The sequence below is a fragment of the Prionailurus bengalensis genome, chromosome A3, assembly GCF_016509475.1.
Source record: "Prionailurus bengalensis isolate Pbe53 chromosome A3, Fcat_Pben_1.1_paternal_pri, whole genome shotgun sequence".
NCBI classification, from domain to species: Eukaryota; Metazoa; Chordata; class Mammalia; order Carnivora; family Felidae; genus Prionailurus; species Prionailurus bengalensis.
The window spans coordinates 108249683-108275937 of NC_057354.1; the positions used below are offsets into that span (position 1 = coordinate 108249683).

A 26255-nucleotide genomic window follows, 5' to 3' on the forward strand; every position below is an offset into this window, starting at 1 on the left:
AGTGCACAGGGACAGTGGTCATCCACGCCCTCTTCCTGCTGTCTTTGTAAGTAGCACCAGTAAAGTGTGAGTCCTGACCTGAGGGACTGCGATACTTGTAACCTCATCCTCACCTCCAGCATTTGGGGAAAAAATTAGGGGCCAAGGATCAGTCATTACCTTTTGCCATCAAAAGTCAATCATCTCCTCATTTAGTCTTTCCTTCACTCATTCATTTATTCATTTGTTCAACAAACATTTATTTAGCAAGTGCCTTCTAGACAGAAGACCTACTTTCTGAATCTAGACTATGGTTCCACAAAAATGCCATGACTCTGAAACAGGGAGGGCGGAAGGAGGGATGGAGAAATAGAGAGAGAGAGAGGGAGAGAAATCTCCCACATGCCACATGGGGACCCATAACTTCTGATGACGTTAGCAGTTTCCCAAATACTCAGAAAAGAGCAAGTTACTGGAGAAAGACTGCCCATTGTGGAGTGGGTTGGCAGTGTTCCAGGGCAAATTATCCTTAAAAACAATGCACTCTTGGCTGTTCCCAGGTGCCTTCATAGAGTCTTCCTAATTGAGCTACACTTTCAGAAGTTTGTTTCCTTTATGAAAGTGAACCCTGGATCAAGCTGAATTGACTAATTACTGGCGGATATGGAGATTAGGGAAGCAATGTTTGGTAGAACTAATTTATGGCAGTATAGGCAAGGGTAATGGATCTGCTCAAACTGTGAAAAAATTTAAACATATTTGCTACCATGAACAATGTTCTTATGTCCCCTTCACCAGATGGGCTGCTGGATTTATGATGAGACATGTCACAGATACATATCAAGATAAATGGAAACTGGGAGCCCTTTAGAGCCAGACTTCGGGATCTATAGAGAGCACCTGTTCTATTGCTGGCTCGATAATTGATAGAGTTGTACTCCTGGGCTTCGGTAGGCTATTGAAATCAATTTCAAAAAACAATATAAATTGATTGGAAACAATATTTTCAACTTTTTCGCAGTAATGATCAAGAATGAGCAACGACCGAGCAAACCTGATAAGTCCGATTTCATTTCCTTTCCCTTCTCCAGCCCCTTCATAGTCAGGTGGCCGGGAAGACACCAGAGCAAGAAGTGAAGGGGGACAAAATCTCCAAATTGAATGGATTATCCAGGATTCACTGCAACGTGAACAATGGAGGATGGCACTCACCACCTCCCAGCAGCAAGAACTTTATGGTAGGAAGAAACCACATCCCAGAGCCTTTTGAGGCAGCGGAAAGGAAGATGAGAGTCCAGGCGGGACCCTCTTTCCCACTATTTCCCGTGTGTGCCGGTTCCTCCAGCAGCTCTACAGACACCCCTAAGTCATGACATAAATCTGCAGCCAGGTAAGCACAGGTGTGGGACCACCAGAATTGCTCTGGTGTGGCCTACAGGAAAATGGCATAATCATGCTTTTATTTATCACGTAGCCTGTTACGCTGTGTTCAGAGTGTCTAGTCACACATCCTCACAAGTCATATACGGACGACATTCCGTTCCTTTTACCAATAGGAAGAACAAGGCACAGACCCCTTAGGTGGCCTGTCCCGATTCGTGAGTCCGAGCCCCACATCGGGCTCGCTGGCGTCAGCCTGTCGGCACAGACCCTGCTTCAGATCCTCTGTCCCCCTCTCTCTGCCCCTCCCCCACTGCTCTCTCCAAAAATACAAAGATTTTAGATAAATAAATAAATAAATAGTTGTGAGCATAGCTTACTGAAGGATTGCTAGATGACGCCAGACTCTAGGCTCAGAGCTTTACTCACATGTCCCTCGTGAGATAGACTCTGAGGCTACCTCTGTTTTACAGAGGAGGAAACTGAGGCTCAGTGAGGCTAAACCATCTGTCCAAAGTCCCAGGGCTAACAGAGCTGGCATGGAATCTGTATCTCCTTCCAAAGCCAGTCTCAGATATCTTAACAGACCTTGTCAGATGTGAGTCACTAATGACTACACCTGATCGTGCCCAATTGGTCCCCTTAAAGGGACGAGGACAAAGCAGGCAGGCACGGCTGGACTTGTGCGTTGCTTTTATCCGCAGTATTATTTGTATGCTTCCATTTCCTTTGTTCTCATGCTGCCCTCTACCCACAAGGAAACAGAAGGAAATACTCGAGGAAACCACTGTCCAAACCTCTGCATGCACAGATTTCTTTCCCTGCTGGCCGAGCAGGCAGTCAGGTGCCTAAAACCCCGGAGGAGGGCTGAGAACAAACAGAAAGGGCACAGGGGTGCCTGAGGAGAGGGAAGCAGGTGGAGCACGGTGGCCGGGAATGAGGGCTCGACTGCATCTCTCTGTCACCCAGAGCCCCACACCTGAGCCCCAGATTGGCGGGGCAACACTCCAAACCTAGAGTGAGGATGGGAAGGGAAAAATCTCCCCCTGGGCCAAATTGGAACCTCCATCCATTTGGGAATCTCTATGTGGGGAAAGAGGCCCACCCCCACGGCTGCACACTCCAAAGTGAAGTCCCCATTCTTCCTCCTACCACAACTCCCCACCCACCCACACAGCTCAAAGGGTCAAAACAACCGTCAAGTGCTTGGGCCCGAAATATAAAACGTACTTCTGGTCCAGTTCCAACGACAGCGTGCAGCGAAGCTGGGCTTCTCTCTCTGACCACCTGTGCTTATCACATGCAGCCCCCAGAAGCCTCGGCGGAGGACGTGGAGGGGACAAGATAACTCGCGAATGGTCCAGACCTGCACCTCACCACTGTGGCCTCGCATCACACATGAGCCCTGCCACGCTCCAGCCCACATCGCATCAGAACATGCCCACACGATGTTTCCAGCCCTAATTTTACCTCAGGCAGCCTGAATGACATAGACAGCCAGACAGGGGGAAAAAAAAAAAAGTGCCAATAAGCAGTTTTGCTAAGCATCATTCCAATCCTCTGAGAATGCAGTGTTAAGAACCAGGGAGTGGGGGAGGGTCTATCAGAATCACAAAAATTAGAGATTAACGCTCAGCCCCCCAGTTCGCCCGGTGGGGCCACCCTCCCTCCCCCTGGGGAGGGCAGTGCAGACCCCAAGCCTCTTATCTGCTCCCCGCCCTGCCCCTGGGCCAGTGCTCAGTGAGGCCTCTGCCTTCAGCCACCAGCTCAGCCCAGAGCACAGCGCATTAGCATTCCTGACACTCCCCACAACCCAAGGGGAAAACTTCCAGCTGCCTGGTACTTAAGCATCACCCTCGGCACCATAAGCCTGAGCCTGTGCATAATTGACAAGGAATATGTTGATAAGGAATGGGACTGTTCCAAGTTTCTGAAGGATAACTAGGTAATTAAAAGGAAAACCTAATTTAAGAAAATCCTGAAGAATTTTTTTAAAACTCTCTGGCAACATCCTTTCTGGATTATTCTCCTTTGCCAGAAGACTTATGTTTTGCCTCTGTTGGGTTTTCAAAGCCTGGGGCTAGAAGTCTGGCGTTCCAGGGAACCCCACGGTTCTCAGCCTCCTGTAGGGGTGGGGGTGGGGGTAACTTTCGAAAGCCTTGGACTAGAAGCGGAAGGGCCACCTCGGTTTCCTTGCAGGGCTCAGAATACCTGTTTCCCTAGTCTCAGCGCTGTGCCCAGGACTTAGCACAGTGCCCTCCGAGGATCCCGGTACCCTGGCCAGGAGCTGCCCCCACCTGTGTAGGGCAAGGCAAAAGGACCGGGAGAGCACCATGAATTGCCAGGGGCACAAATGTGCAGTGATGAAATCAGCCTCTGCCGATCGCCCTGCTTCTGGCTGCACGTCTTTGCTGCCTGGCCGGTTTCAGGCCACGCAAACGAGTCAGCCAGCTGCTAAAAGACAACCTGGGGCACATAAAGAACATGTGGGGCTCTACAACAGTACCCCAAGAGGTCCATCACTTGCTAGTAGACAGCCTGGACTGGCCTGTCCTTCATTCCAGGCTGCCTCCCCATCCCGAAGGATGGCTCGACATTAAATTATGGCCCTACCACCTGCCATCTTTATGAAATTCTCTGAGTCTTCGTTAACCTGTAAAATGGGGCTGGTAGTAGTGATTTCATAGGGTATGCCCAGGACTATAAAAGAGCAGGTACTTTTATGCACGACCACCTTTAATCCACAGCTCCTGTGCTGCCCGACTTGGTCACATCTATCTCACATCTATCCAGCTGGATCTCTTGAAGACTTTGTCTAACCTCAGCTATTGGACGTGGGGATTCTTCCCCCAATCCAATTCTATCTATAAACTGGATGAAAACGAACAGAGGCCCTACCCTCAGAGAGCTTAGAGTCTAGTGAAAGACACTGGCGTTATTGAAATAATAGCACAAATAGATGCAACATTGCAACTCAGACATGAAGGAGAAGCACACAGTTCCCTGAGACCATGGGACAGGATGCCTGAGCCATGAGGGCAGTCCAAGACGGCTGAGGTCTTGAGGATAGGCAGGAATATTCTCATGGGGCAGAAGGAAGGGCATGAACAGGACTTTGAAGAGTATGATAGGAAAAGATAGGATAAAATAGTCAGAGATGGAAAGGATGGGACTTGAGGTCCCTGGGTGGGGAAACACTTATTTTGCAACAATGCTGGGAACAGGTGACCACAGCAAACCCCCTGAAGGCATAAGGTTCCTCTTAAGAATGTAACAGACACCTCCCATTCCCCCTCAGGTTTCCCTCAGGAATCTGACAGAAGATGGCCATAGACCACCCCTCCTACAATGGAAACGAGCCAATCAGGAATGGACAACACAGCACCTAAAACTATCAAGCCAAGAAGGGTAGAACCTGAGAAGGAACAAGGGGGAAGGGAAGGAGGAGGGCATCAGACCCTTATAAAACAAGAACCCTCGCCTATAGTTCGCAGGCATTCACTTTCGAATGCCCCCTTTCTGTAAAGAGAGCTTGCCTACTATTCTCTCCCTTTCCAATCTTATACTCTAATAAACTTTTGCCTGCTGCTCATTTTGTGCCCACCTCTTCATTCTTCAAAGTTGCAAAATCCTGCGATAAGAGGAGGGTCTGAGGTACTGGGGTGCAGAGTGTGAGGGGGCCAGGGAAGGTGTTGCTAGAGAGCTGAGTGGGGACTAGAACATGGAGAGCCTGAAGGCGGATTGAGGCAGAGCCTCAATGGGAGTCGCCACAGATTACAAACGATCAGAATTGAGGACAGGCTCAGAATTGATTTTTTGTTTTTGAAACAAGCATAAAGCACTTCATTCTTGCCTTCATGTGGAGAACGGATTGGAGGGGGCCAGGAGTCACTTAAGTGATGGGGGTACAAACAGGCTGTTACAGAACTGCCCGGAGAGACCCGTTCCCCGTGAAAGGGGGAAGTCAGAGATGCCATCCAGGAGTGAATTTTAAAACTGAGTCAGCGTCAGCCAGGTCACGGGTGGTGACATCAGGGGAAGGAATGGGCATTCCGGACAGAGGAAGAGCTAAGGCAGAAGTGCAGAGGGAAGGAGCGTTTGCAGGGACTGACGGACAGGAGGGTCAGTGCTGCCGGAGCATGAAGTGTGAGACGGAGAGTGATAAGAATAAGGATCTGAAAGGAGAGGTTGGCAGGCAGCTGGCAGCCTGGCTTTCTCCCCACTGCAAGGCCTCACCCAGTAGGTTATCAGGAGCCACAGAAGGGTTTCAGCAGGCCAGTGATAGGATCAAGTTTTATTTCAGATAGAAGATTCCGTCAGTTGGGGGGAAAAAAAGGGATATGAGGACATAGGAGAGTCAGAAAGAATAGTTAACTAGAAGACTGGGCGTCCACACATTAAAATACTACGCAGATATTAAAAATGATGAAAACTGCAAAAATTCTTGTGGCTTAACGCTGGCTGCAAAGCAGTATATATTATATTATCCCAAATACGTCTTTGTGTATACATTTGTGTGAAGTCTGGATGAGAAGAAATCAAACTTTACCAGGCTTCTATAACTAAGTTGCAGGGTTATAAATGATTTTTGTTTTCTGCTCTGCGGTTTTCAGCATTTTCTACGACGAGCATATGTTTTTGTAAGCTCATAATGAGAAAAATATCAAGATTTAAACGACATAAAGTCAGCATGAATGGTCCTATCAAACTGGTGGCAACAATTTACGTTTTGCTGGTGCCTGATATCCAGTGACCCTAAATCTTAAGCCACAAGATCATATCGTTCTGTGTTCACAGAGAGGAAAATGAAAAACAGGGAGGCGAAAATGATTCATTTAACGTGACACAGAGGGCTAGAGGCAGAGTAGATAGGAACGAGGTAGATGTATACACACTCTTCAGCTGGTTCAATTCTTTTTGCTGAGAAATTATTTGAACAGAACAGATCATGCACAATCCAATAATTAAGATAGCCAGAATAATTAGGAACAGCCCAACAGACTGCATGATTATCAGCCCCGATCAATAAAGAAGAAGTCAATCCGAAGCCTCGGATAAATAAGCCCACAGGCTATACTGTTATATATACTGTTATATATTCCAGAATCCTGAGCTCAAGTCTGACAGCATTTTTCTGGAAGTGAGGCGGGGTCAGCATTAGTAGGGAAGAAAGCAGAAGTTGCTTCCGCACCTGTGCCCATCGTCACCCACGCTGATTGTGTTAAAAGGGAGGACAAAGCTAACACAGGTGGTACACAATCGTGGCACACGTAACTTCCACGACAAAAGAGGTGGCGCATGTAGCCCCATTTCTCTAATTACTGATCACCTCGTGGCTTTCCCCCCCCATACCTCCCTATTACCTTCAGGAGGTACATAAACACGATCCTGGATGAAGCCACAGCTGCCGACTTTAGAGCCCCCATGCTCCCCTCCTATCCAGGATGAGCTCCTGTCCCCCACCTGGGCAAGGGAGCTGTGGTCCCAGGAAGCACCAGGTCTCACTGCTTTGCTGGGTGCACCCAGAAAGCACAGCAGAGAGAGCCCTAGGAGAGACCAACCTATGCGATGCTTATTAATTAATTAATTTACTTCAGAAAAGCTTAGAGAAACCCAGTGGTATTTTTTAATATGGCTCCTAGAGCGTGAAGCAACATTCTTGGCTTTGCCGGATGGGTGAGGTGAGACTATGGGGAGGGAGGAGGGGGGGGTGTAGGAGGCTTCCCAAAATTGCCAAGCTTGCAAGATTAAACAAGTGCAAATTAGTCAGTGTCCAAATTTATGCTGAAAGGGAAGATACTGTATTTTGCAAGCTAATAAAGTGGCATGTCCATGTAAATATGCAGAAAATGAATAACCAATTTACCTTTTCTTAATCTTCTACAAGTGGCCTTGAGGATCAATACGATGACAATTAACCAGAAGTTCAGCATCCATGGGTCCTAATTCAACTCAGCCACTGCCAATCCCCCGTATCTGCTTTATCTAAAGGAGGTAGTAATGGGCTGTCATGGCAGAGAATGGCTGGCAAGCCAAGGCTGGGAACAGGATGATGGTGGGGGATGCCCTACGAATGAGACCTGGCCTTGCCTGTCCATCATCTGACACTCTCACAGATCCGCCCATTTGCCCTCTCAGTGACCCCTTTCTATTTCTGAGCCCTCTTGGCATTCTTGCCCTGCCACCGTTCATGTTTTCTCCTGCAAGGAGAATGGTCACAAACTTTACATCGTTCCGTAAACATACCTTCATACTGTACTCATGCAAGGCTTACTTACTGCAACGGGGAAGAACGCCCCCAAAAGCCTCAAGCGCTGGCAATCAGGTCTTCACTGGCAGGAATACCTCCCGAAATCCCTCCTAGAGGCTGTTTGCTCTAACTTCAGACCTTATTCCTATTTACTTCGTCTTCAGCCCCCTGTTCCTAGCCCATTCAAACCAGCAAAGTAGAATATAAAAAGGGAAGTTAGAGGCGGCGGGTCAGATAACAGAAGCAAAAGGAAGTGGTATTTAGAAAAGCAGCAAACCTTAAAAAACAAACAAACGAAAACAAAACAAAAAAGAGAGCAAGCACAATTTTTTTAAGAATTAGTAGACTGTTACTTAGTTTTGAGGCCAATAGTTCTACACACTCACTACATTCCCTACGGGTACCTAAGTACTACATCATTGTTCATAACGATCACCTGAATCACTACACAAAAGTTAAATTTAGTGCTGTTTCAGAAGGCAGGGATGCGCATAAGGCATTGAATAAATATATCCATCCATTTAGATAAACACCAGTATTGATGCACAGAAAGGCAGGTTTTAGCTATCTGGAAAACTCACCCCGACGTCCTGATGCTATAAATAAACCATAAAATGTAATAATTTGGAAAACTCTTAGAAGTCATGAAGTCCGACCCTTCACTTTAAAAATGACCAGCTGAGGGGCGCCTGGGTGGCTCAGTCAGTTAAGCGTCTGACTTCGGCTCAGGTCGTGATCTCACAGTTCCTGAGTTTGAGTTTGAGCCCCACGTGGGGCTCTGCACTGACACCACAAAGTCTGCTCTGGATTCTGTCTCCCTCTCTCTCTGCCCCTCCTCTTTAAATTTATTTTATTTATCTATTCTTTTTATTCTACTTATTTATTTATGTATTCTTAAATAAATAAATGTATTTATATTCTTAAATAAATAAATGTATTTATATTCTTAAATAAATAAGTTTATATATTTAAATAAATAAATTTATTTTTAAATATAATTTATATTTTTAAATTTATATTTAAATATTTAAATTTAAATATATTTAAAAATATATTTATTTAAATATATAAATTTATTTATATTTAAATATAAATACATAAACTTATTTTTAAGTATAAATAAAATTTATTTTTAAATATAAATCAATAAATTTATTTTCAAATAAAATTTATTTATTTTTAAATAAATACATAAATAAAAATAAAGAAATAACGTTCACTTAGTTTTAAATAAATAAATAAATAAAATAAATAAATAAATACATACATACACACATACATACATATACATACGTCCAGCTGAGGTCTAGAGAAGTTTACGTGACTCGGCAAGGTCTTACATGCATACAGGTAGGCCTGTAGCTCCTGGTGCCCAGGTTTCCTCATCTCCCCCCTGCCCCCATATCCCACCACTGCTGGAACACTTGAACCCCCTCTGTATACAAATGGTAACTACCAGCAGTTCTAATGTCCTTCTCCTCTACCACATGTGCTTACTCTGGAAACATGTCTCCTCTTTCTCCTTGTAAAAAGCTGCTTCGAGTGATGTGGAAGGAACATGCTGTGTACATTTAAGGTGCTTTTTTCTTACTCCATAAGCATCACGCTCATCATATGGCTACGACAGAGTAATTTCACTTACCTAGTTCATAATCTCCCAGGGATTGTATAAAACTCTTCCCTAGCATTACTGTTTATAAAAGGAAAGAGAGAAACAAAATCCCAAAAGAATGAAGAAACTTTCTAAGAAAAATATTCCCAAATCAAGGGACCAAAATTAAGACCATTCTGTGATGCCTCTCATTCTCCATGGACTTGCTTCTCTCCCATCTTTCCCATCACCATTCAGTGTGGTTTCCTTAACCTTTTTTCCCTCCTCTTAGACAATCTTCTAAGTAGGTCTTCCAAATAACCAAATGCTTACGACAGGGGCCAGGTTAGGGACTACACTCAGTACCTTAGACCACATACTGTCTTCTGGAAGTCACACTCTGGCTCTCTCGGTGAGAACCAGCCTGACCCCAATGGAGATGATGTAGATAATTGACCTGTCTACCTATTCTCTGCTTCGTGTGGAAGGATTTCAGTGAAAACAACTGTTCCTATCAAGGATCAGAAGTTGAGCAGCAGATGTGCTATCACAGCCAGGGATGACTAAAGAGGTTACCTGGGTATATCCTTTCCTCGGCAAAGGAGGAAATTTGGGGTCAAGGAAAGTCATGGCATGTTCAAATTTTTTGAATAAGGCTTTCAGTAAAATTAACTATTTAAAAAATTTTTTTAAAGTTTATTTTATTTTTGAGAGAGAGAGAGAGAGAGAGAGAGAGACAGAGCACAAGCTGGGGAGGGCAGAGAGAGGGGCAGACACAGAATCCAAAGCAGGCTCCAGGCTCTGAGCAGTCAGCACAGAGCCCGACGCGGGGCTCGAACTCACAAACTGTGAAATCATGACCTGAGCCAAAGTCAGACGCTTAACCGACTAAGCCACCCAGGTGCCCCTAAAATTAACTATTATGCCAGTTACAATATGTGGCAAGCAACCTAAAATATCATTTGAGGGGGGAAAAAGAAACTGAAATGAATAATCAGGATTCGTAACAAGAATTAAATTAAACCGATCAAATATAACTTCCAGGTATCACACACAGTGGAATATTAAATTCAGAAAGCATATCTTTAGAACTTTTGAACAAAATGAAGTGTAACACATAACTGCAGACTTCTCATTGACTTCACGTGGATTGTAAGTATTAAACACTCTTCGAAGCAAAGAAGGAATAAAGCTAGAATTTTTTCTGTAGTAACAAAAAAAATATATGAATTTTTTTCTTTCATCAAAATCTTTTCAAAACTTCCTCAAAGACATTTAAAAATGAGCAAGTAAGGCAATATTTCAATGATACTATGCAATTTTCTAAAGGGTAATCCTTTTTGTTCTCTATTACAAACTCTGACTCTAGTCCCTAAAACCAGATATAACTTATTATTACCAATTCCCTATAAAATCCTCTAAGAAGAAAAAAAAATTATACAGGTGAATTCTTCCAACCAAATGGCAAACATGGCTCCCGCAGAAGAGAATTCCCGGAACAATACAGAAAAGTCCTGCTTTCTCCTTTGAAAGCCTCAGGAAACGAAAAAGAAAATTAAGCAATAAGAAAGCCTGTCACATTCAAAAAAGCAAAGAAAAGAAAGACATATGGGGGAACAATCTGAACACAGGAAAAGCCTCTCAAATTTGAATTGTCCTAATGCTCACCTGCTTCTAGAGAGAACTGACCTTTTCCTATCCTTACACTTTGCAAAGTCAATTAAGCTGCTGTTTTCTGGGCATCCTGTAATTACCACCAGGTAATGGTGAAAGAGACCCTACAGGTTACGCTGATCCAATCTCTGTATGTACGAATGAGAAAATGAGGCTGGAGAGGTGAGGCGACTTGCCCAAGGTCACAGAGTGAGTTAATAACAGAGCGGTGAGGATGCCCCAAGTCTCCTGACTCCTGTCTCCTCAGAAAACTGCAAAATAAACGTGTTGGAGAGAGATCACTTCAGAATGCCAGCAAAGCTCCTGGAGAGCCACCTCTGCTGGGAGAGCCCTAAAAGTGCTCTTGTACCCCGTTCGATTCTCTAGCTGACGAGAGCCTTCTAGTAACGAGCCCGACTCAGCGGACAGCTCGGTATCGAGCCTGATGAAGGGCACAGCCAAAGGTCTTTCTGCAGTTTATTCCAGCTATTCAAGTTGCTGGTCAAAGGAAGTATGTAACTGGGTTTGCAACAATGCTATTGAAAAAAAAAGAGTATTTAACATACCAAAACTGTACAAAGGAACACTTAGAACGAGCTTTGCAAAACACTACGTATGTACCGGGTTCCTAGTACTTATAAAGCGCCCTGCTAAGTCCTGTGAGTGAACAGGGACAACCTGGGTAGTTCCTTGAGGGGAGAGACTTCCTGTGGAGATAAGCAGAAAGACAAGAAAACCTCAATAATAATATAATCCTTTAGTGCAGGATTAAGAACATTTCAGGAGGAAAATCCCTCGTACAGAAGCACTTTGTTAATTTTACACTGATTGTTTTGAACACTTCAAAAATAAAAGCAGGTCATAAATGCTTTTTTACATCTAAACTATGACTACTTTTTAAAAATGCCAAGTACTTTGTCTTGAATTCATTATTAGAGTCCTAGGCTTTGAAAACTGGGAATAATTCTCCCTTCTCCTTGCCCGTGAATTGCACAAAAAATGATGGAAGGGGTGACAAGAAAATGAACCAGATAGGATGACCACGATTTGAATCAATCCAATGCAATTCTTTCAACAGCCATTCTATGGAAAGATCACCGTGTGCCAGATGCTGAGCTGGGTGGCATCTGTCCCTGGCCGTAAGGTAGGGAGAAAAACGGACAAGGAAACAAACCACAATACAATGTAAGAAGTGCTTTCATAGAGGAATGTATGAAACACACTGGGGTCTCAGCTAATAAAGCAATTAGTTTTGCCAAGCGAGGGGCTGAGGCTAGGGTCAAGGAAGTTTAGAGAGGAAATAACAAAGGCACTAAGCTTTCAAGGAAGAGTGCCCAGATGGACAAGAGGGCACGGTATTTCTCTGTGGATTGGCCTATTCTGGACATTTCTATAAATGGAATCATACAATACTTTGCCTTTTGTGTCTGGCTCCTTCCAGTTAGCATAATGGTTTCATGATTCATCCGTATTGAAACACGCATCAGCAAATCATTCCTTTTTATGGCTGCATAATGTTCCATGGTATAATATACCACATTTTGTTGATCTATTCATCAATGGATGGACATCTGGGTTGTATCCACTTTGGGCTAATATGAATGGTGCTAGGCACATTCGTGTAGAAGATTTCATTTGAGTCCCCGTTTTTGATTCTTCCGAGTTTATTTCTAGGAGTGGAATGGCTGGATCATTTGGTAATTCTGTGCTTAATTTATTGAGGAACCCTGCAGACAGAGACTTTTAATAAAAGAAAAGGCATGATAAGATTGTATTTTAGAAAGATTAATGCACTAATAGATATTTAAAGAAATAAAATCCCCATAGAGATGGTCCTCCAACGATTCACCAAATAGTTGCTCATTTGTTCTTTCCTGCTTTCTTTCCTTTCCTGCCTGCTCTCTTGCCTTTTTTTTTTTTTTTTTGAACCTACAAATTGGCATGCAATCTGGTGGTCCAAATATATGTCCACCCACATACCTTGTGGCTCTCCACCATCTTCTGAGGCTTCTGTGCTAAAATCCTGCTAGCTCAGCCCATCTGTAATGGTTCAGATTATTTTCTTGCCTTGAAATTCCTGCTCTAAAGAGGTATCAAGCTTTAATAAATAGGCCGCTCAGTTTCAAATAAGACGTCCAAGAGAAGCATAGCAATTCCATCAAGAAATGTGAGGTGCGCTGGAGTGGGCTGGCTTTGAACATTCCTGCTGAGATGACTGAGATTCATCCTGACACAGTCTCCCTCCACCCCCTCCTCCAAACCCAAGATCATACACGACCAAACAACTGCCTCCTCACGTGGCCTTCCGGATTTGCAATTCTGAAAGCAAACAGTTCTTCACAGAGATCTCAAGGATTATTCAAGCCCCGTAAAGACACTGGTAAAGCGGCTCTTCTTCAGATTAGAATTGGTTAGCTTCTCAGGTTTTGACTAAGTGCCTGTACCAACACATCAGGACACGGACAACCGCGGAGTGAGTTGCTCATTTCCTTTCTCCAGTTGTTGTAGTGACAGACACATGCTGTCTCTAATAATGGCCACTCGGTCACCAGTCAAGGGATGAGAATGAAATATGTTATGGTCACCATGGTTTTCCTACAAGAAATTAAAACAAGTCATACTATGGGGTGAACAGATTTTTATAAACCAAGCTGGCTTGAGGTGGGGAGAAAGGTATATTCAGAATAATGGTCATCACAGAGCTCTTCTCTAATGTGCACTGAACTTCTACATGGGTTGAGTGGGGGGAGGGGAGGTTGGGGATGGGGGCAAATGTATATCCAGGAAGCACTAAAAACATTGAACTCACCAAAGTAGTGTGCAACAGATTTATAGCAACTGCACTATCAAATCTTAGAGTACATCCATAGCCCCTAACACACACAATTTTGAACACTTTACCTTCCATGTCTAAAAGTGCATTATAAATAAGCCTCCTTAGAAATAATCATGAAGTCTCTGGGTCATTAGAGAGTAAAGAATCACAACGGGCTCTTCAGAAAGGCACCGGGATTTCACCTAGGTGACTCAGTTGGTTACGCATCTGACTCTTGGTTTTGGCTCAGGTCATGATCTCACAGTTTGTGAGTTCGAGCCCTACGTCAGGCTCTGTGCTGAGCCTGTGCTGTCAGCACAGAGCCTGGAGCCTGCTTCAGATTGTGTCTCGCTCTCTCTCTCTCTCTCTCTCTGCCCCTCCCCTGCTCACGCTCTGTCTCTGTTTCAAAAATAAATAAACATTTTTTAAAAATTAAAGAAAAAAAACAACAACAAAGGCACTGGGATTTCAAGGCACTACTGTGTGCCCAAGAAAGTCAGCAGAATATGCTGCCCCAAAACATGCTACTTTTGCATAAGGACTATTGTGAGCTGAAGGCAATTGAGAAGAAGTAGATATAAGAATACTTTTCTGCCCTCCTCCTTCCCCTATCTACCAGGAAGGTTGGAAATTCATCTCTAAGTGCTCCTGTGTATATGCACCATGCATATGTTAAATTTCTGTTGTTTTCCTTTTGTTAATGTGAATTCCATAAATCTGATTTATAAGGTCCCAAGTGGAGAAGCTAGGCGTGCAGAGGGAAAAAGGTATTTTTCTTCCCCTTTGCCCATGAGGGCAGGATACAGAGAGACAACATAGTAAATCTGGGAAAGCTAGTAGAAAACCTGGGTTCTCCTCTCAGTCCTGATCTACCTGCAGAATAACCACAGCTGGGACAGGACTGCCATTTGAAGTTCCCTACTGCGGCAGGCACTATGGTTGTAAACACAACAACCACATTTCCTTAGCTAACAGAAACCAAATCTTGTTACCCTGTCAGGCAGCCAAATGCTTCCTGGGAAGACTGGGCCCTTCCTTCTCCAGGGCCAGAAGAAAACTTAATTGGTCTACGGGAATTCTGATCATTCCATTCCACTTCCAGGGATTGGTTTAGGGAACGGTCATGTGACAGAATTCTCACCAATGAGACCTCTGGGAAGTCTGCTGGGAGACTTATGGGAAATTACACTTTTTATCAAAGAGGTTCACCAAATGGGGTAGTCTCCCTTCCTTCCTAGTTTGAACTGTTGTTGTATGGGGAAGTGACTCATGGCACCGCTGTGACCAGGAAGAGACAAGCCTGGAGGCAAAAACAGCCATGTTGGGACTACTAAAGCCCAATAGCACTGAATCTTTAATCAGCCCAGGTGCAGGCTTCCTCCAGGCTTCTTGTTATGGGAGATAATACATTTTCCTTGTAGGTAAAGCCGTTTTTATTTAGGTTTTCTGTCATTTGACACTAAGAGATCCTCAACTGATAAACCCACCTAGGTAAGTGGGTGTTTATCAAGCACTTTATTAATTGCCTTTTATAAAAATTAGACCCACAGCTCAAATTATAATGTTTCATACCTAATCAGAAATGCTGCTCTACCTGACCTTTGCAGAAATAAAAACAACTCCAGAAAACTCCATATATAGACTACTTGGCCAGGGGCAGGAAATAAGTCTGCCATTTTAACCTGTAAATAGAACTGGAAGCATGCTAAAACAAAAACTCTGTGATAGTTTAGAAATAAAAAACCAACCAAACAAACAAACAAAAAAAACATGCTCTAAAAAGTACCCATGCCACAAATCTCCAAAAGGAAAATCTGGCCAATTAGGAAGAAGCGCTCAATTTCCCCCGTGGCGTAATCAAATTATTACTGCAGAATCATCTGTATGTGTGGATTAGAGAACAGGGAGTGACTCCGTTTAAGGTCTCTCAGAGGCTCTCAGACATATTTATTTCAATAACCGTGTCACATTTGGAGGGCATACAAAACTGTGCTCCTGTCACTTTTTAAAAATTGTCCCAAGTCAGGTGTGTTGGGGCCAGTTCAGAAGACTAACCGGTAATGAGTTATTTACACAGCTCCCAATTTTCCAAGTCAGTAGTGGTGTCCGGGATGACTCCAGGGGACCGAAGCGCCCATGCGCACAATATCCATCAGCTCCCTTCACCGCCCTCCACGAAGAATATGCAATGTGGATAAAGCCCCCCACTGCCTGTCAGACTGCAATCTCTCAGCTTCTTCTATACAAGATTGAAGGGCCTCCTTTCTCCAAATGATAGACTGTTTTATAAATTAAAACAGATTCAAAATGCTGCTGATTACAACATCCCCTCCCTCACAGGCGTTCTGATAATGGGCTTTCAGGAAGAAACGGAGGGAATTCGGGCCGGTGTGCTGGGAATTGCATGTAATTGATAGGCATTCGCAGCACACGTGGAAATCTTCTACCCCAGGCATCATCGCAAAAAAATTGGGTGAGGATCGTTGCTCAAAGTTCCTTTCAACTCTGTGGATCTTTGATTCTACATGTGCTTACCTATTTTCCTCCTACCATGCTGAGTCTCCTTCAGAAAGAAAAGGTAACTCTTGAGAAAAAAGGAGGAAAGAACTACAACCTGACTTTGATGCTTCTTGGGCGGACATCTTCTGGCTGGATGTTCTCTTCTACTGCTGAGTAGTAAACGCTTTCCTTGCATCTTTTGTTTTGTTTGTTTCGACACCCGAACAAAAAGACGGCGTTTTTCAGAAACATTCGTGTTAGCAGTCACTGTCACTTTTCCCGCCACGCTTTTCTTCAGCTCGTCTCATTATTTGTCTAGTGCTTGTGAGTTTTAGCTTCCTTCAGCCAAAGCTTCCATTGTCTGAACACCAGAGTTTCCTCCAATGTGTTGGATGCGAAGAAGGAAATGATCCAGAAGAAGTGATTCTGAAGCATCAGTGACATAAAACAAATACTGAGCTCCAGTTGGCCTGGGCTCAGTTACTCCCATTGTAACTCCCACTGTCACCGTGATGATCTGTTTCATGATTTCTCAATCCCATGACAAGTGACCAGTTCTGTTGTTTTTCAGAATAACTTCATTGAGGACCATTTTATGGGAGGCACATGCTTAAAATTCCATGACAGCTGTAACCGTTACTGTAAGCAGTTTTCAAAATCGTGAGAACTTAAGAAATGGCATTTGAACCCAAATTAACGACCTACCCAAACCTCCTTCCTCACTGCTCTGGGTACGGTTAGGGAAAGTACAACCCCACAAGACAGGAGGACATAGCACCCATATTTTTCACTAAGCAGCCTCTTATCTTCAAAGGCATTTCCTTTCCAACACTCAGTAACATTTGTTGACTGATCACTGAGTGAAGCAAATGCTCACATTCCCTACACCAAAGAAAAATTCCTTAAAATATTAAACAAAAGAGATCCGAGCCAAATATAGGTTCCCCACCCTCCCCACTCCACCATTCTCCCAACCCTGCCTGTTCCCCTGTGACAGACCCAAAGTCTGCATGTCAGTGCTTATTGGCAGATGAAAGGATCAGTGTTGATTTGCAGTTGAGTGACCTGTTGCAAAGGGACAGTCAAGCCCCCCTGGAATTATCGATACATTCAGAATTTCCAACTTCTGTTCCTGGAAACTTTTCCCTCCGTACCTATATGGTATCAAATTACCCAGAGAGACCAAAAGGGAACATAGTACATCCTCTAGGTCCTTAGAGGAGAAATGAGTCGATTGATTTTTACCTGTGAACAAAACATCGAAAAGTCTGAACACTTTTCTAGCAAGTTCTAGAAAATCATTCCATGTGTCCGCAGTAATTTAAGATCACAGAAACTAAAATACGTTTGGTATTGTTTCCCTTTTTTCCCTTGCTAATGCATCCTCTGATGGATGCCCCCATGACATTATTGTTAGGTCTGCAATCAGTTTATCTGGCTGAACTCCAAGAAAGATGGAGCGCAGCATATAGTTTCCAGTTAACTCTGCAGCAAACAAAGGCTGTCGGCCTCAGACGGCCAATGCCTACTCTCATGCTCCAAGTTCAGTCACATCCTTTTAGTTAAAACTTGCAATAAAATAGATTAATCACTGCAATCACTTTTAACCACAGAGAAACACTGTAAGAAAGTGGGGAAAAAAATAAACTGACATAAATTTTATCAGGTTTCGAAGACAACGTCCACTTTCTATTTACAGATGCCTTTATTTTGATAAAAATCTTTACAACCAGTTGTGCAAAGCTTTAGACAATATCAATATTGTGCTGGGTTTGTTTTTTTTTTTTTAAATTGTAACTGTAGGAAAACACATTTTTTAAACCTAAAGCAAGTCTACACGGTCTTAAAAATGATCTTAGCTGAATTGCCCCAAAATGTGGAGTTAGGTTTTACGCCGAAAGAGACATATTGGCTATGTGACGTATTTACCAATCTTCCAGTTTGATTGTTTTTAACTTGGCCTTTCTATTTCACCAGTTGCTTTTGCAAGGGGGGAGGAAGTGAAGAGGATGACCAAATCTGATTATTTTTATTCTTTTAGCCAGCAAGCAGTACCAGAAAATGGAACCCAGATGTTCACGCGATTGGGTAGCAAAGAACAGTGGAAGCTCCCTGAGAGATAAAGTGGGAACAAGCAAAGTGGGCTGAGGGAATGAGGAGACAGCCACACCAAGGTCACAGCTAGCTTGGCAGAGGTCACAGACCAATAATCTGGGGTGCACTGCACTTCAGGTATAAGGGAGATCAAAGGAAAGGTCATGCTTGGTAAGTGTTGGGAACACCGGATGGCCCGCCTAAATTCCTTCAATGTTCCCACTCATTACGGTCTCCAGCTCAGCATCCACACTGGGAGTCTCCCTTACTCCCTCAATGGAATGTAACGTCCAGATGCTCCCCTAACAAAAGCTTATCTTCTACAGCAATCAAGAACACTTGCAATTACCAGTAGCCTGCCTGATGGGATTTGAGGGCTCTTGTTGAGCTGTGGAGAAGAAAAATCAGTAGCTAACACAGAAAAATCACAGCAACTTGGATATAATTGGATATGAACTTTCTATGACATAGCAAAAACTCTTCCTTTTCTCTCCCTCAAAGCCATTGCTAAATGTTATCCATGAGACATGGTGGATACAAATGTCATTGATTCTGGCAATTTTGATCACAAGCCACTTAACACACCACCCACTTTTGTGTTTAGAAGTCCGTTTTAAAAGACAATTCCTATGTGCAGACGGAAAGAATTAAGCAAGTATTTTATTTTATTTTATTTTATTTTATTTTATTTATTATTTTTTTTGCTAGCAGAGTGGCAAGTCAGAATTTAATTTCTCTTCAAGATAACCTTCAGGAGCGTTAGCAATAGAACGTGTGGAAACACACTCTGTTCAGCCTCAAAACGCTGTGCGGCAAAACTACAAATCTAGTCGTTAAGAGTTGTGTGGTATGAGCCGGAGGTTGTTTAATCAAAAAGGGCTCATTTAATACTGTGCCTAGTGTCAGAAATGATGCAGAAAGAAAATGTGTCTTCTTCCCCTCGTGCAAGATGAATGTGTGTGACATAACAGTGCACGGGGAGATCCCCCATGAAGTTCAGCCAGGATGGGAAAGATCACTCCTTTCTCTGCTCAGATGAGAGACTTGGCTCTGCTAACGAGCAGGGAGAGAAACGCTCTTCAAAGTGGGGTGTGTACATGCCATCTTTTGGAATGCAGGGTGAAAAGAGTTGAACTTCTGTCGATATCTATTACCACATCCCTTCAAAATTTGCTTCTGTCTGTGCTTTATGATGCATGTGTTAGCACGGTCCATGCACATAATTTAAAAATGAATAAATACAAGCGATATGGAGTGCTGCTCAAAACGGTTTCAGAGACCACTTGCTTTGAGAAAAAAGACAGAAAAAGGAAGTCTTATTGATATCCCCAGCACCCCCAAAACTAAGGAATCTCTTTGCCAGCGGCGTCTTCCGGTCCAAGAGAAGATCTGGGAACAATATGTGACCTAATGGGTCAGAGGGGAGAAACAGTGCTAGTCTCTCAACCTTCCTAGATATAGCTACTCTTGGGAGATAATTATTCTAACACAAATGATACTTTGGTCTACAAATGGGCTGAAGAAAAGCATCAATCTAATTCTGTGTCAGGTAGAACTTTGTGGGTCCTGTACAGACTATTAATTTCATGGAAAATAAGCAACAAGGGAAACAGATAAATCATTAGCAGAGTGATCCAGTGAATTTCCTACCAATTTTCCTACTTTCTTTCTCTTGCAGAGAACAAAATGACAAAGTATTTGTGTCCCACTGTCTTTGATATCTCTGTTTATCTCATTAGATGAAAAATGCTTCTGAAACCACAAGGACATGTTTTATTTCAAGTTTCAAGAATTCAATCCCAAATGATTTATACAAGTTAACATTATGCATACAGAATTATGATCTTCACATTTCTGAAATTCTATCCCTTTAAATTTCACAAAAACAAAACACTGCAACATTAATTTTCTTTTTGTTTATTGCAGGCAATATATAATCAGAATTTGATCTCCATCAACAAGGCACATATAATTGAAACGTAATGTTAATTGCTTTTAATGAAGATTTTTAATTAAAAAATTTTAGGAAACTAAAGTGAAGGCCAGTAAGAACAGTTGGAACTTCTGATATAATTTCAACGATTAATCCCCATTCAAAATTAATTTCTCCAAAGCTCACCACATAATGTATTCACAAGTCTCATCAATGTTTATTTATTAAAATCAGTGTTTTCAGTTACTGAAAGCAGCATTATATAATGTTTCCAACTGAGATTCCTTCCATCTGCCCTCCTATTTGAATGTTCATCGAGTGGTTTAAACAGAGGAGTTGTACTTGGAACAGAAGGGCCGGGGACCCCAAAGGGCAGAGCACTCCATCACTATGCACTGTACTCTCTATCATTTGCCAACCAGTGCTAGCTGCCCTCCCCAAGTGCTCTTCCCATAACCTACTAAGTGCAGTTACTACATAACCCACTAGAAACTAACTGCACCACTTGATATGAACTCTACGAGGACAGACATTTGTATGCATTGATTCATTCCTGTATCCTCCACACTTACAGTAATACAGGGTACCTAATATATATCTGTTGAGTGAATAAATCGGATGGATGAATGAATGAGTCAATGAATGAATGAAGATCCTGTCTTTAGGTCACCTCTTCTCATTTCCTGGGCTTCTTATTTAATCCATGCCACGTCTACCCGCTTTACTGGCTTTCTATGACTTTTGCATGGACAGGTCGCATTCAAAATTCTAGCAGTCCCGGTGGCACTGAGGCGCCTGAGGCTCTATGCTTTAAGTCTATTCTCTCAAGTTCCTGCAACCAGGGTCTCTCAACTTTTATATTCTTACTGGCAAGTGGAGGATGACTTCTTTGGATATAGTCCCTACTTTGACCAGTGAAGCTTCCTTAGCATCAAAAGTTAGCTGCAAGAAGGAACTACACGGAAGAATAATTTAGAATCAACGGACCAACTCAAACACAAAAGAGCCGCACATGGCAAATCTTCCTCATATTGCCTTGAACATAATAGGCTTTCAGTGGGCACTTACCGCACTGGATAGTAAACTATGGAAAAATACAGTGTGAACCTAGTATCTCTAAAGCCTTTACAAGCTATCCCAGTGGGCAAGAGAGTGAAATGTGGACTGGTCAGCGTAGGGCTGGTTAGAGGACTTGCAGCTGGAAAAACGAATGTCTTCCAATTGTGCTGCCGAATGGCCCTCTGTCAGCCTGGTAGGCTCTATCTAGTCTTGGTTCTTAATGGATTTATCAATAATAACTTCACCGCCATTCTCATTGAAGGTCCTGCTTGTAGGGCCAGTCTAGACCTCCTAGGGTCACGCTGGGCTAGCAGTGAACTAGAATCATAAATGAAGGGTGACGATCAGAATTTGGTGACTTTTCCCAAATATCTGTCCCATCGAGACCGATGCTTTTCTGGCTCATGTGATTTCTCTTCAGTAGAGTAAGATGACATAGACTATCCGTCTATCCGTGTCATTTCTAAACTAATCTCTCATTCTCTACATTGAGACTGTTTCTGTCTCCTCTCCATCTCTCAGAAATACTTGCCTGGCCTCCGGGAACACGAAATGCAAACAATCCCAACTATGAGAATGTTTTCCACATTATCAACTCACACTTTCTTCTCTGCAACAACTTTACTCACCTCCAGGCTTGGCCTTCTAAGTCCGTATGTAGAACAGCTAATCTCTTTCTTTTTCTCTCAAAAGCTCACTAACTATCCCAGGCAGGTCTGTGGCCCTTGCCCACCCCACCCCACTCTCCCATTTGAATCTACTTTCCTTCATTTCTTATGGTTAAAATTTCTAAAGGTTAGAACTCATAAACAAGGCAATTCAGAGAAGAAAGTAGAAATAGAACATAAGACCCTAGTTATCTAAATTTTTAAGTGAGATGTGATTTCAACTGCTAGATGTATATGACTCATTTAAGAAATTCATACCACAGCCACTAAGGTCCGATGCCAAGACAAAGGTAATAATGTTTCCCTAATACTGATGCCAAAATCAAATTGTTCATAGACTCACAGAATTTTAAAGCCGTTCATTTTGCCCATTCATTTCGCAGCTAATGAAACGGAGATCCATAAGAGTTATATAACCAGCCCAAGGTAGATTAGTAGGAATGTTGAAAGTACTTGACACATTTTTGGCCATCTCCCAAAAAACAAATTATGATCCTATAATGTACTGATATCTGTCATTTTCTCCAAACTCCTCATGTCTTAATAATGTCAGCTCATTAACTTCCCAGAAAGCTAAATTTACACTGTTATTATTACAACAATGTTAAATTTTAGAACTAGAAAATTCCCTAAAGAGTAGTCAGCTTTCCTGATACCACAGACAAGCAAACTGAAGGCCAATGAGACCCAGACACTTCTTGGAGGACACATTGCAACTGAGCAGCAGAGCCCGTGTCTTCTGGTTACAGCCTAGAACCCTCTAGTGTTCTGCACAAAGAATGAGCTAAACACCATCAATATTACAAAGCTGATATTGCTTTCATCTAAAACACCACATTCATGATGAGAAAAACATAATTCTTTTAACTAGTATAGGAATCTTATGGAAGTTGTAGTCTGGACAAACATTTGCCAGAAAGACTGTAGAAGGGATTTTGAACAATAGGCAGGAGATTGGATTCAGTGACCTCTAAAGTCCCTTCCACCTTTAGGATCATTTGATTCTGGACTGCCCAAGACCTGGGCACCACAGCTAGCCAGGGCACTTCCAGAGGTGGGGAAGGTGCAGTATCCCAGGGTGGGGGTGGGGAGGTGGTCCCTCTCCTGTTGTCAGGTTAGACTCTGCCCTGCTGTCCCAGGCATTCCTCTCTAGCCAATTTACATGCAATCAACTCTGTAAGCATAGAAAGAGTGTAAGGCAATGCAGCTCTCTCGTTTCCAAAGACAGACTACACTGCTTAGCTTTCAAAATTGCCTTGCCTAAATGAGCATTCCATAACCGAGCCTCCAAATTCAGCTTTTGCAGTTTGTTCATGTACTATGCTACTATCAGAATTAATTATGCAGCAACTTCATGAGGTGAAATCAGATTTGGATGCGAGTTAGGAGAGGAAAGAAAAAGGTTTACTTCCTTAAGGAAGGCTTCTGTCCTTATCCCCGCCCCCCCCCCCAAAAGCTCTGGAGTCCCTCCATGCACAGACAGATTTCAGATGGCAGTCCCCAGCTGAGCTAGCCATGGGAAGGAGGAAGTTGACATGTATGAGAAATGAAGAATATGCCAACTAACAAGACTCTGAAGGCCAAACCGTTATTAACCCCCTCCTTTCTACGTGATTCCGTTCCACAGTATAATTCAACACAAGTCCCTTCTCTGGCTTTCCTGAATGGCTACTAGATACTAAAACGTACAGATTTTAGACTTTTTCCTTTTTGCAAGAATGAGTCCAAGGGAAAGAAGGTATGCTTTTTCATCTCAGAGAAAAAGAATGTACATTAAGAGTGGAACCCTGAAAGTTAGAAGGAAGCTTCACCCATAGGACGGTCTCGTTGAATATTTTTACATGAATGAGATTACCAAAAAAAAAAAAAAATCAAACTTTTGATTACATGCATGGGCTCAGGTGTTGCATAGACTTCAGAAGAGCAAACTGATGCTCTACAACTCAGTACCCAAAACCAAAACGACAAAAGCAGCCTTACACGGTATCCCAAACACGAGAGACTCCACTCCAAACCCAGAAAGCTGCACTTTAAAGGGCTTTGGAGGATTCTCTCCTCTCACCCTGGCGTGCCTAGACACTGAGGATGGTGTGAGGAGTGATGGATCCGGAAGGCTGGAAAAAAAGTAGACGTCCTATCTGCGTGCAGCTGCCTCGCCAATGAATTAATGCTATCTGAGGTCTAATCAATACGAACCCTGCACTTTGGGGTTGGGAAGAAAACCTCGGGCCTCCTTAGCTTCCCATTAATTAGCCTGCCAGGCTGGGATGACCACACCAGTTCCGTCTAATGCCGACAGGAGCACAATACAAGAAAAAGCCCCTTTCTGCCTCTTCTGAGGCTTGCACCACTTTACTTCCAAAGGTATTTCTAAAAGGAAGGCACAACTTGAGAGGTGGCCGGCTCGGAAAGGTCGGGTCTTTCTTATTGTTACCCTCCGTAGGGGAGCAGCGGCGAGAAAAGCTGCACATGCATTCCAAGTCTGGCAGGTGTACAAAGACAGCGAAGGACGAGGGGAGAGGAAAGGAAGAGGGGCACAGGAGGCAAGGGAAAGAAAGAAGCAGCTAGAAGCCGGGGCGGGGGGGGGGGGGTGCTACAGCACAGGCTTGAGGGAAGGAGGGGAGGGCAGGATGAGAAGGGAAGAGTGGTGGAAAGAAAGAGCCAGAGAAGAGAAGAGGGGAGGGAGGGGGAAGCAAGAAAGGACGAGAAAGGAAGAACCGAGGCGGCCGGGAAGGATGAAAGAATGGGCCGGGGAGAGGGGCGCGGGGACGCGGCCGCGGGGACCGGCGCGCCCCGGGGGAGCCGCGGGCTGCGCTCCCCGCGCGGGCGCCCGGGGCGCAGGGCGCGCCCGCCGCTCACCTTTCAGGATGAGGGTGTCGATGTCCCGGTCGATGCCCAGGAAGTAGCACTTCCTCCAGAGGCCCGAGTAGGTGGCGAAGAGCGGCCGGCCGCACTCGGCGTCCAGCCCGCCGAGCCCCAGCAGCGAGCGCCAGGACTCGGGGTCGGCGCGCCCCGGGCCCCCCGGGAGCAGCCGGCGCCCCAGCGGGGGCGAGTCCCGCAGCGGCAGGTGCGACAGCGGCATGAGGCGGTTCTTCTGGTCCGGGGGGTCGGCGCCCGCGCGGCTGCGCTCGCAGCTCTCCTTGTGGCGCCGGGGGTCGGTCTCGTACCAGTGGTCGGTGAAGATGGCCGTGACCAGCAGCCCCAGGGAGCAGAGGCTGAGGCCGAGGCTGAGCGCCGTGACGAGCGCCCGCGGCTCCATGGCTTCCCGCCCCGCCGCAGCCGCCGGTGGGCTCGCGCGCCGCCGCCAGACACAATGCACTTGGCCTCGGCTCTCCGCCGCGCTCCCTCCCGCGCTCCCCCACCTGCCCCCCACCTCCCTCCCTCCCGCGGCCTCCCCGCCCCCCGGCTCCCCGCCCGGCTCCGCTCCTCAGACCGCCCCCCCCGCCCCCACCGGGCCCCCGGCTCCCCGCCGCCCCCCGCGCCGCTCGCACTTTCTGGCCCTCCCCCTCCCCCTCCTCCCCGGCCCCGCGGCGCCCCCCACCCGCTCACTCCCCTCGCCTCCTCTCCACCGCCCGAGCCTGCCGTCCGCCCTTCTCCCCGGCGATCCCCCCTTCCCTTTTAATCCCTCCCCACCGCCCTCACTTTTCTCTCCGGTCCTCCTCTCTCTCCCCCTAACCCTGGCCCCACTTCCCCCTACTTTTCTTCAACTCTTCCTCTCTCTTTTCCCCACTCGTTTGGTCTCGCCGTTCGCCGACTCCGTGTCCCTTTATACCCCTGCCCTGGACTGGAAGCTTCTCTCCACCTACCCCGAGCACGCTGCCTCGCGTCCTCTCCCCTCCAACGACCTTAAAAGACATCCACCGAAATCAGACTCAGTCTTGTCACTTGTCCAAGTTGATTTTGATCAGTGTCCCGTTTTGCACCCAGAAGCAAATCCCATCCAGAGCTGGCTGCGTGGTGATATTTAACTCTTTGGAATCGTGATCTGGAGCTGGAGCCCCTGTCTCTCGACGCCTGAAGGATGCAGCCTCTTAGACCCCTTGGCCGCTCTCTGTCGGTGCTCTCTTTCCCTCTCACTTGTCCACTGCAACCTCTATGCGTTCTCTCTGCTCCAGCCCCTCTTCTGGGGGCGGGGGCTGGGGGGGGGGGGGGGCGGGAGAGGCACCGAGTGTCACTGGAGCGATGGAACGTTGGCGGGGGATGTTCTTCCACTTCCCCTGAGCCTGTTGTGAGACGACTGCTTTTTTGTAGACCACCTCTATCTCCAGGCAGAGTGACGGCCTCCTGGAATTTCCAGAAGAGCAGAGGATCGACGAACCCTTGCAATGGCACGT

At 44.9% G+C, this 26255-nt stretch overlaps 1 protein-coding gene across 2 annotated transcripts in view; it reads right to left on the reverse strand.

Annotated features, from left to right (window-relative positions):
* The window catches only part of TMEM178A (transmembrane protein 178A), a 51670-nt gene extending 26393 nt beyond the window's left edge, over window positions 1-25277 (reverse strand). The window contains exon 1 of one of the 2 annotated variants that reach the window (XM_043604107.1): window positions 24781-25277. In XM_043604107.1, the coding sequence (XP_043460042.1) occupies window positions 24781-25180 (400 nt within the window). In that variant the 5' untranslated portion in view covers window positions 25181-25277. The remainder of the gene's footprint in view (window positions 1-24780) is intronic. The other variant, XM_043604106.1, reaches the window with a different exon arrangement.
* Window positions 25278-26255: the final 978 nt, after the last annotated feature.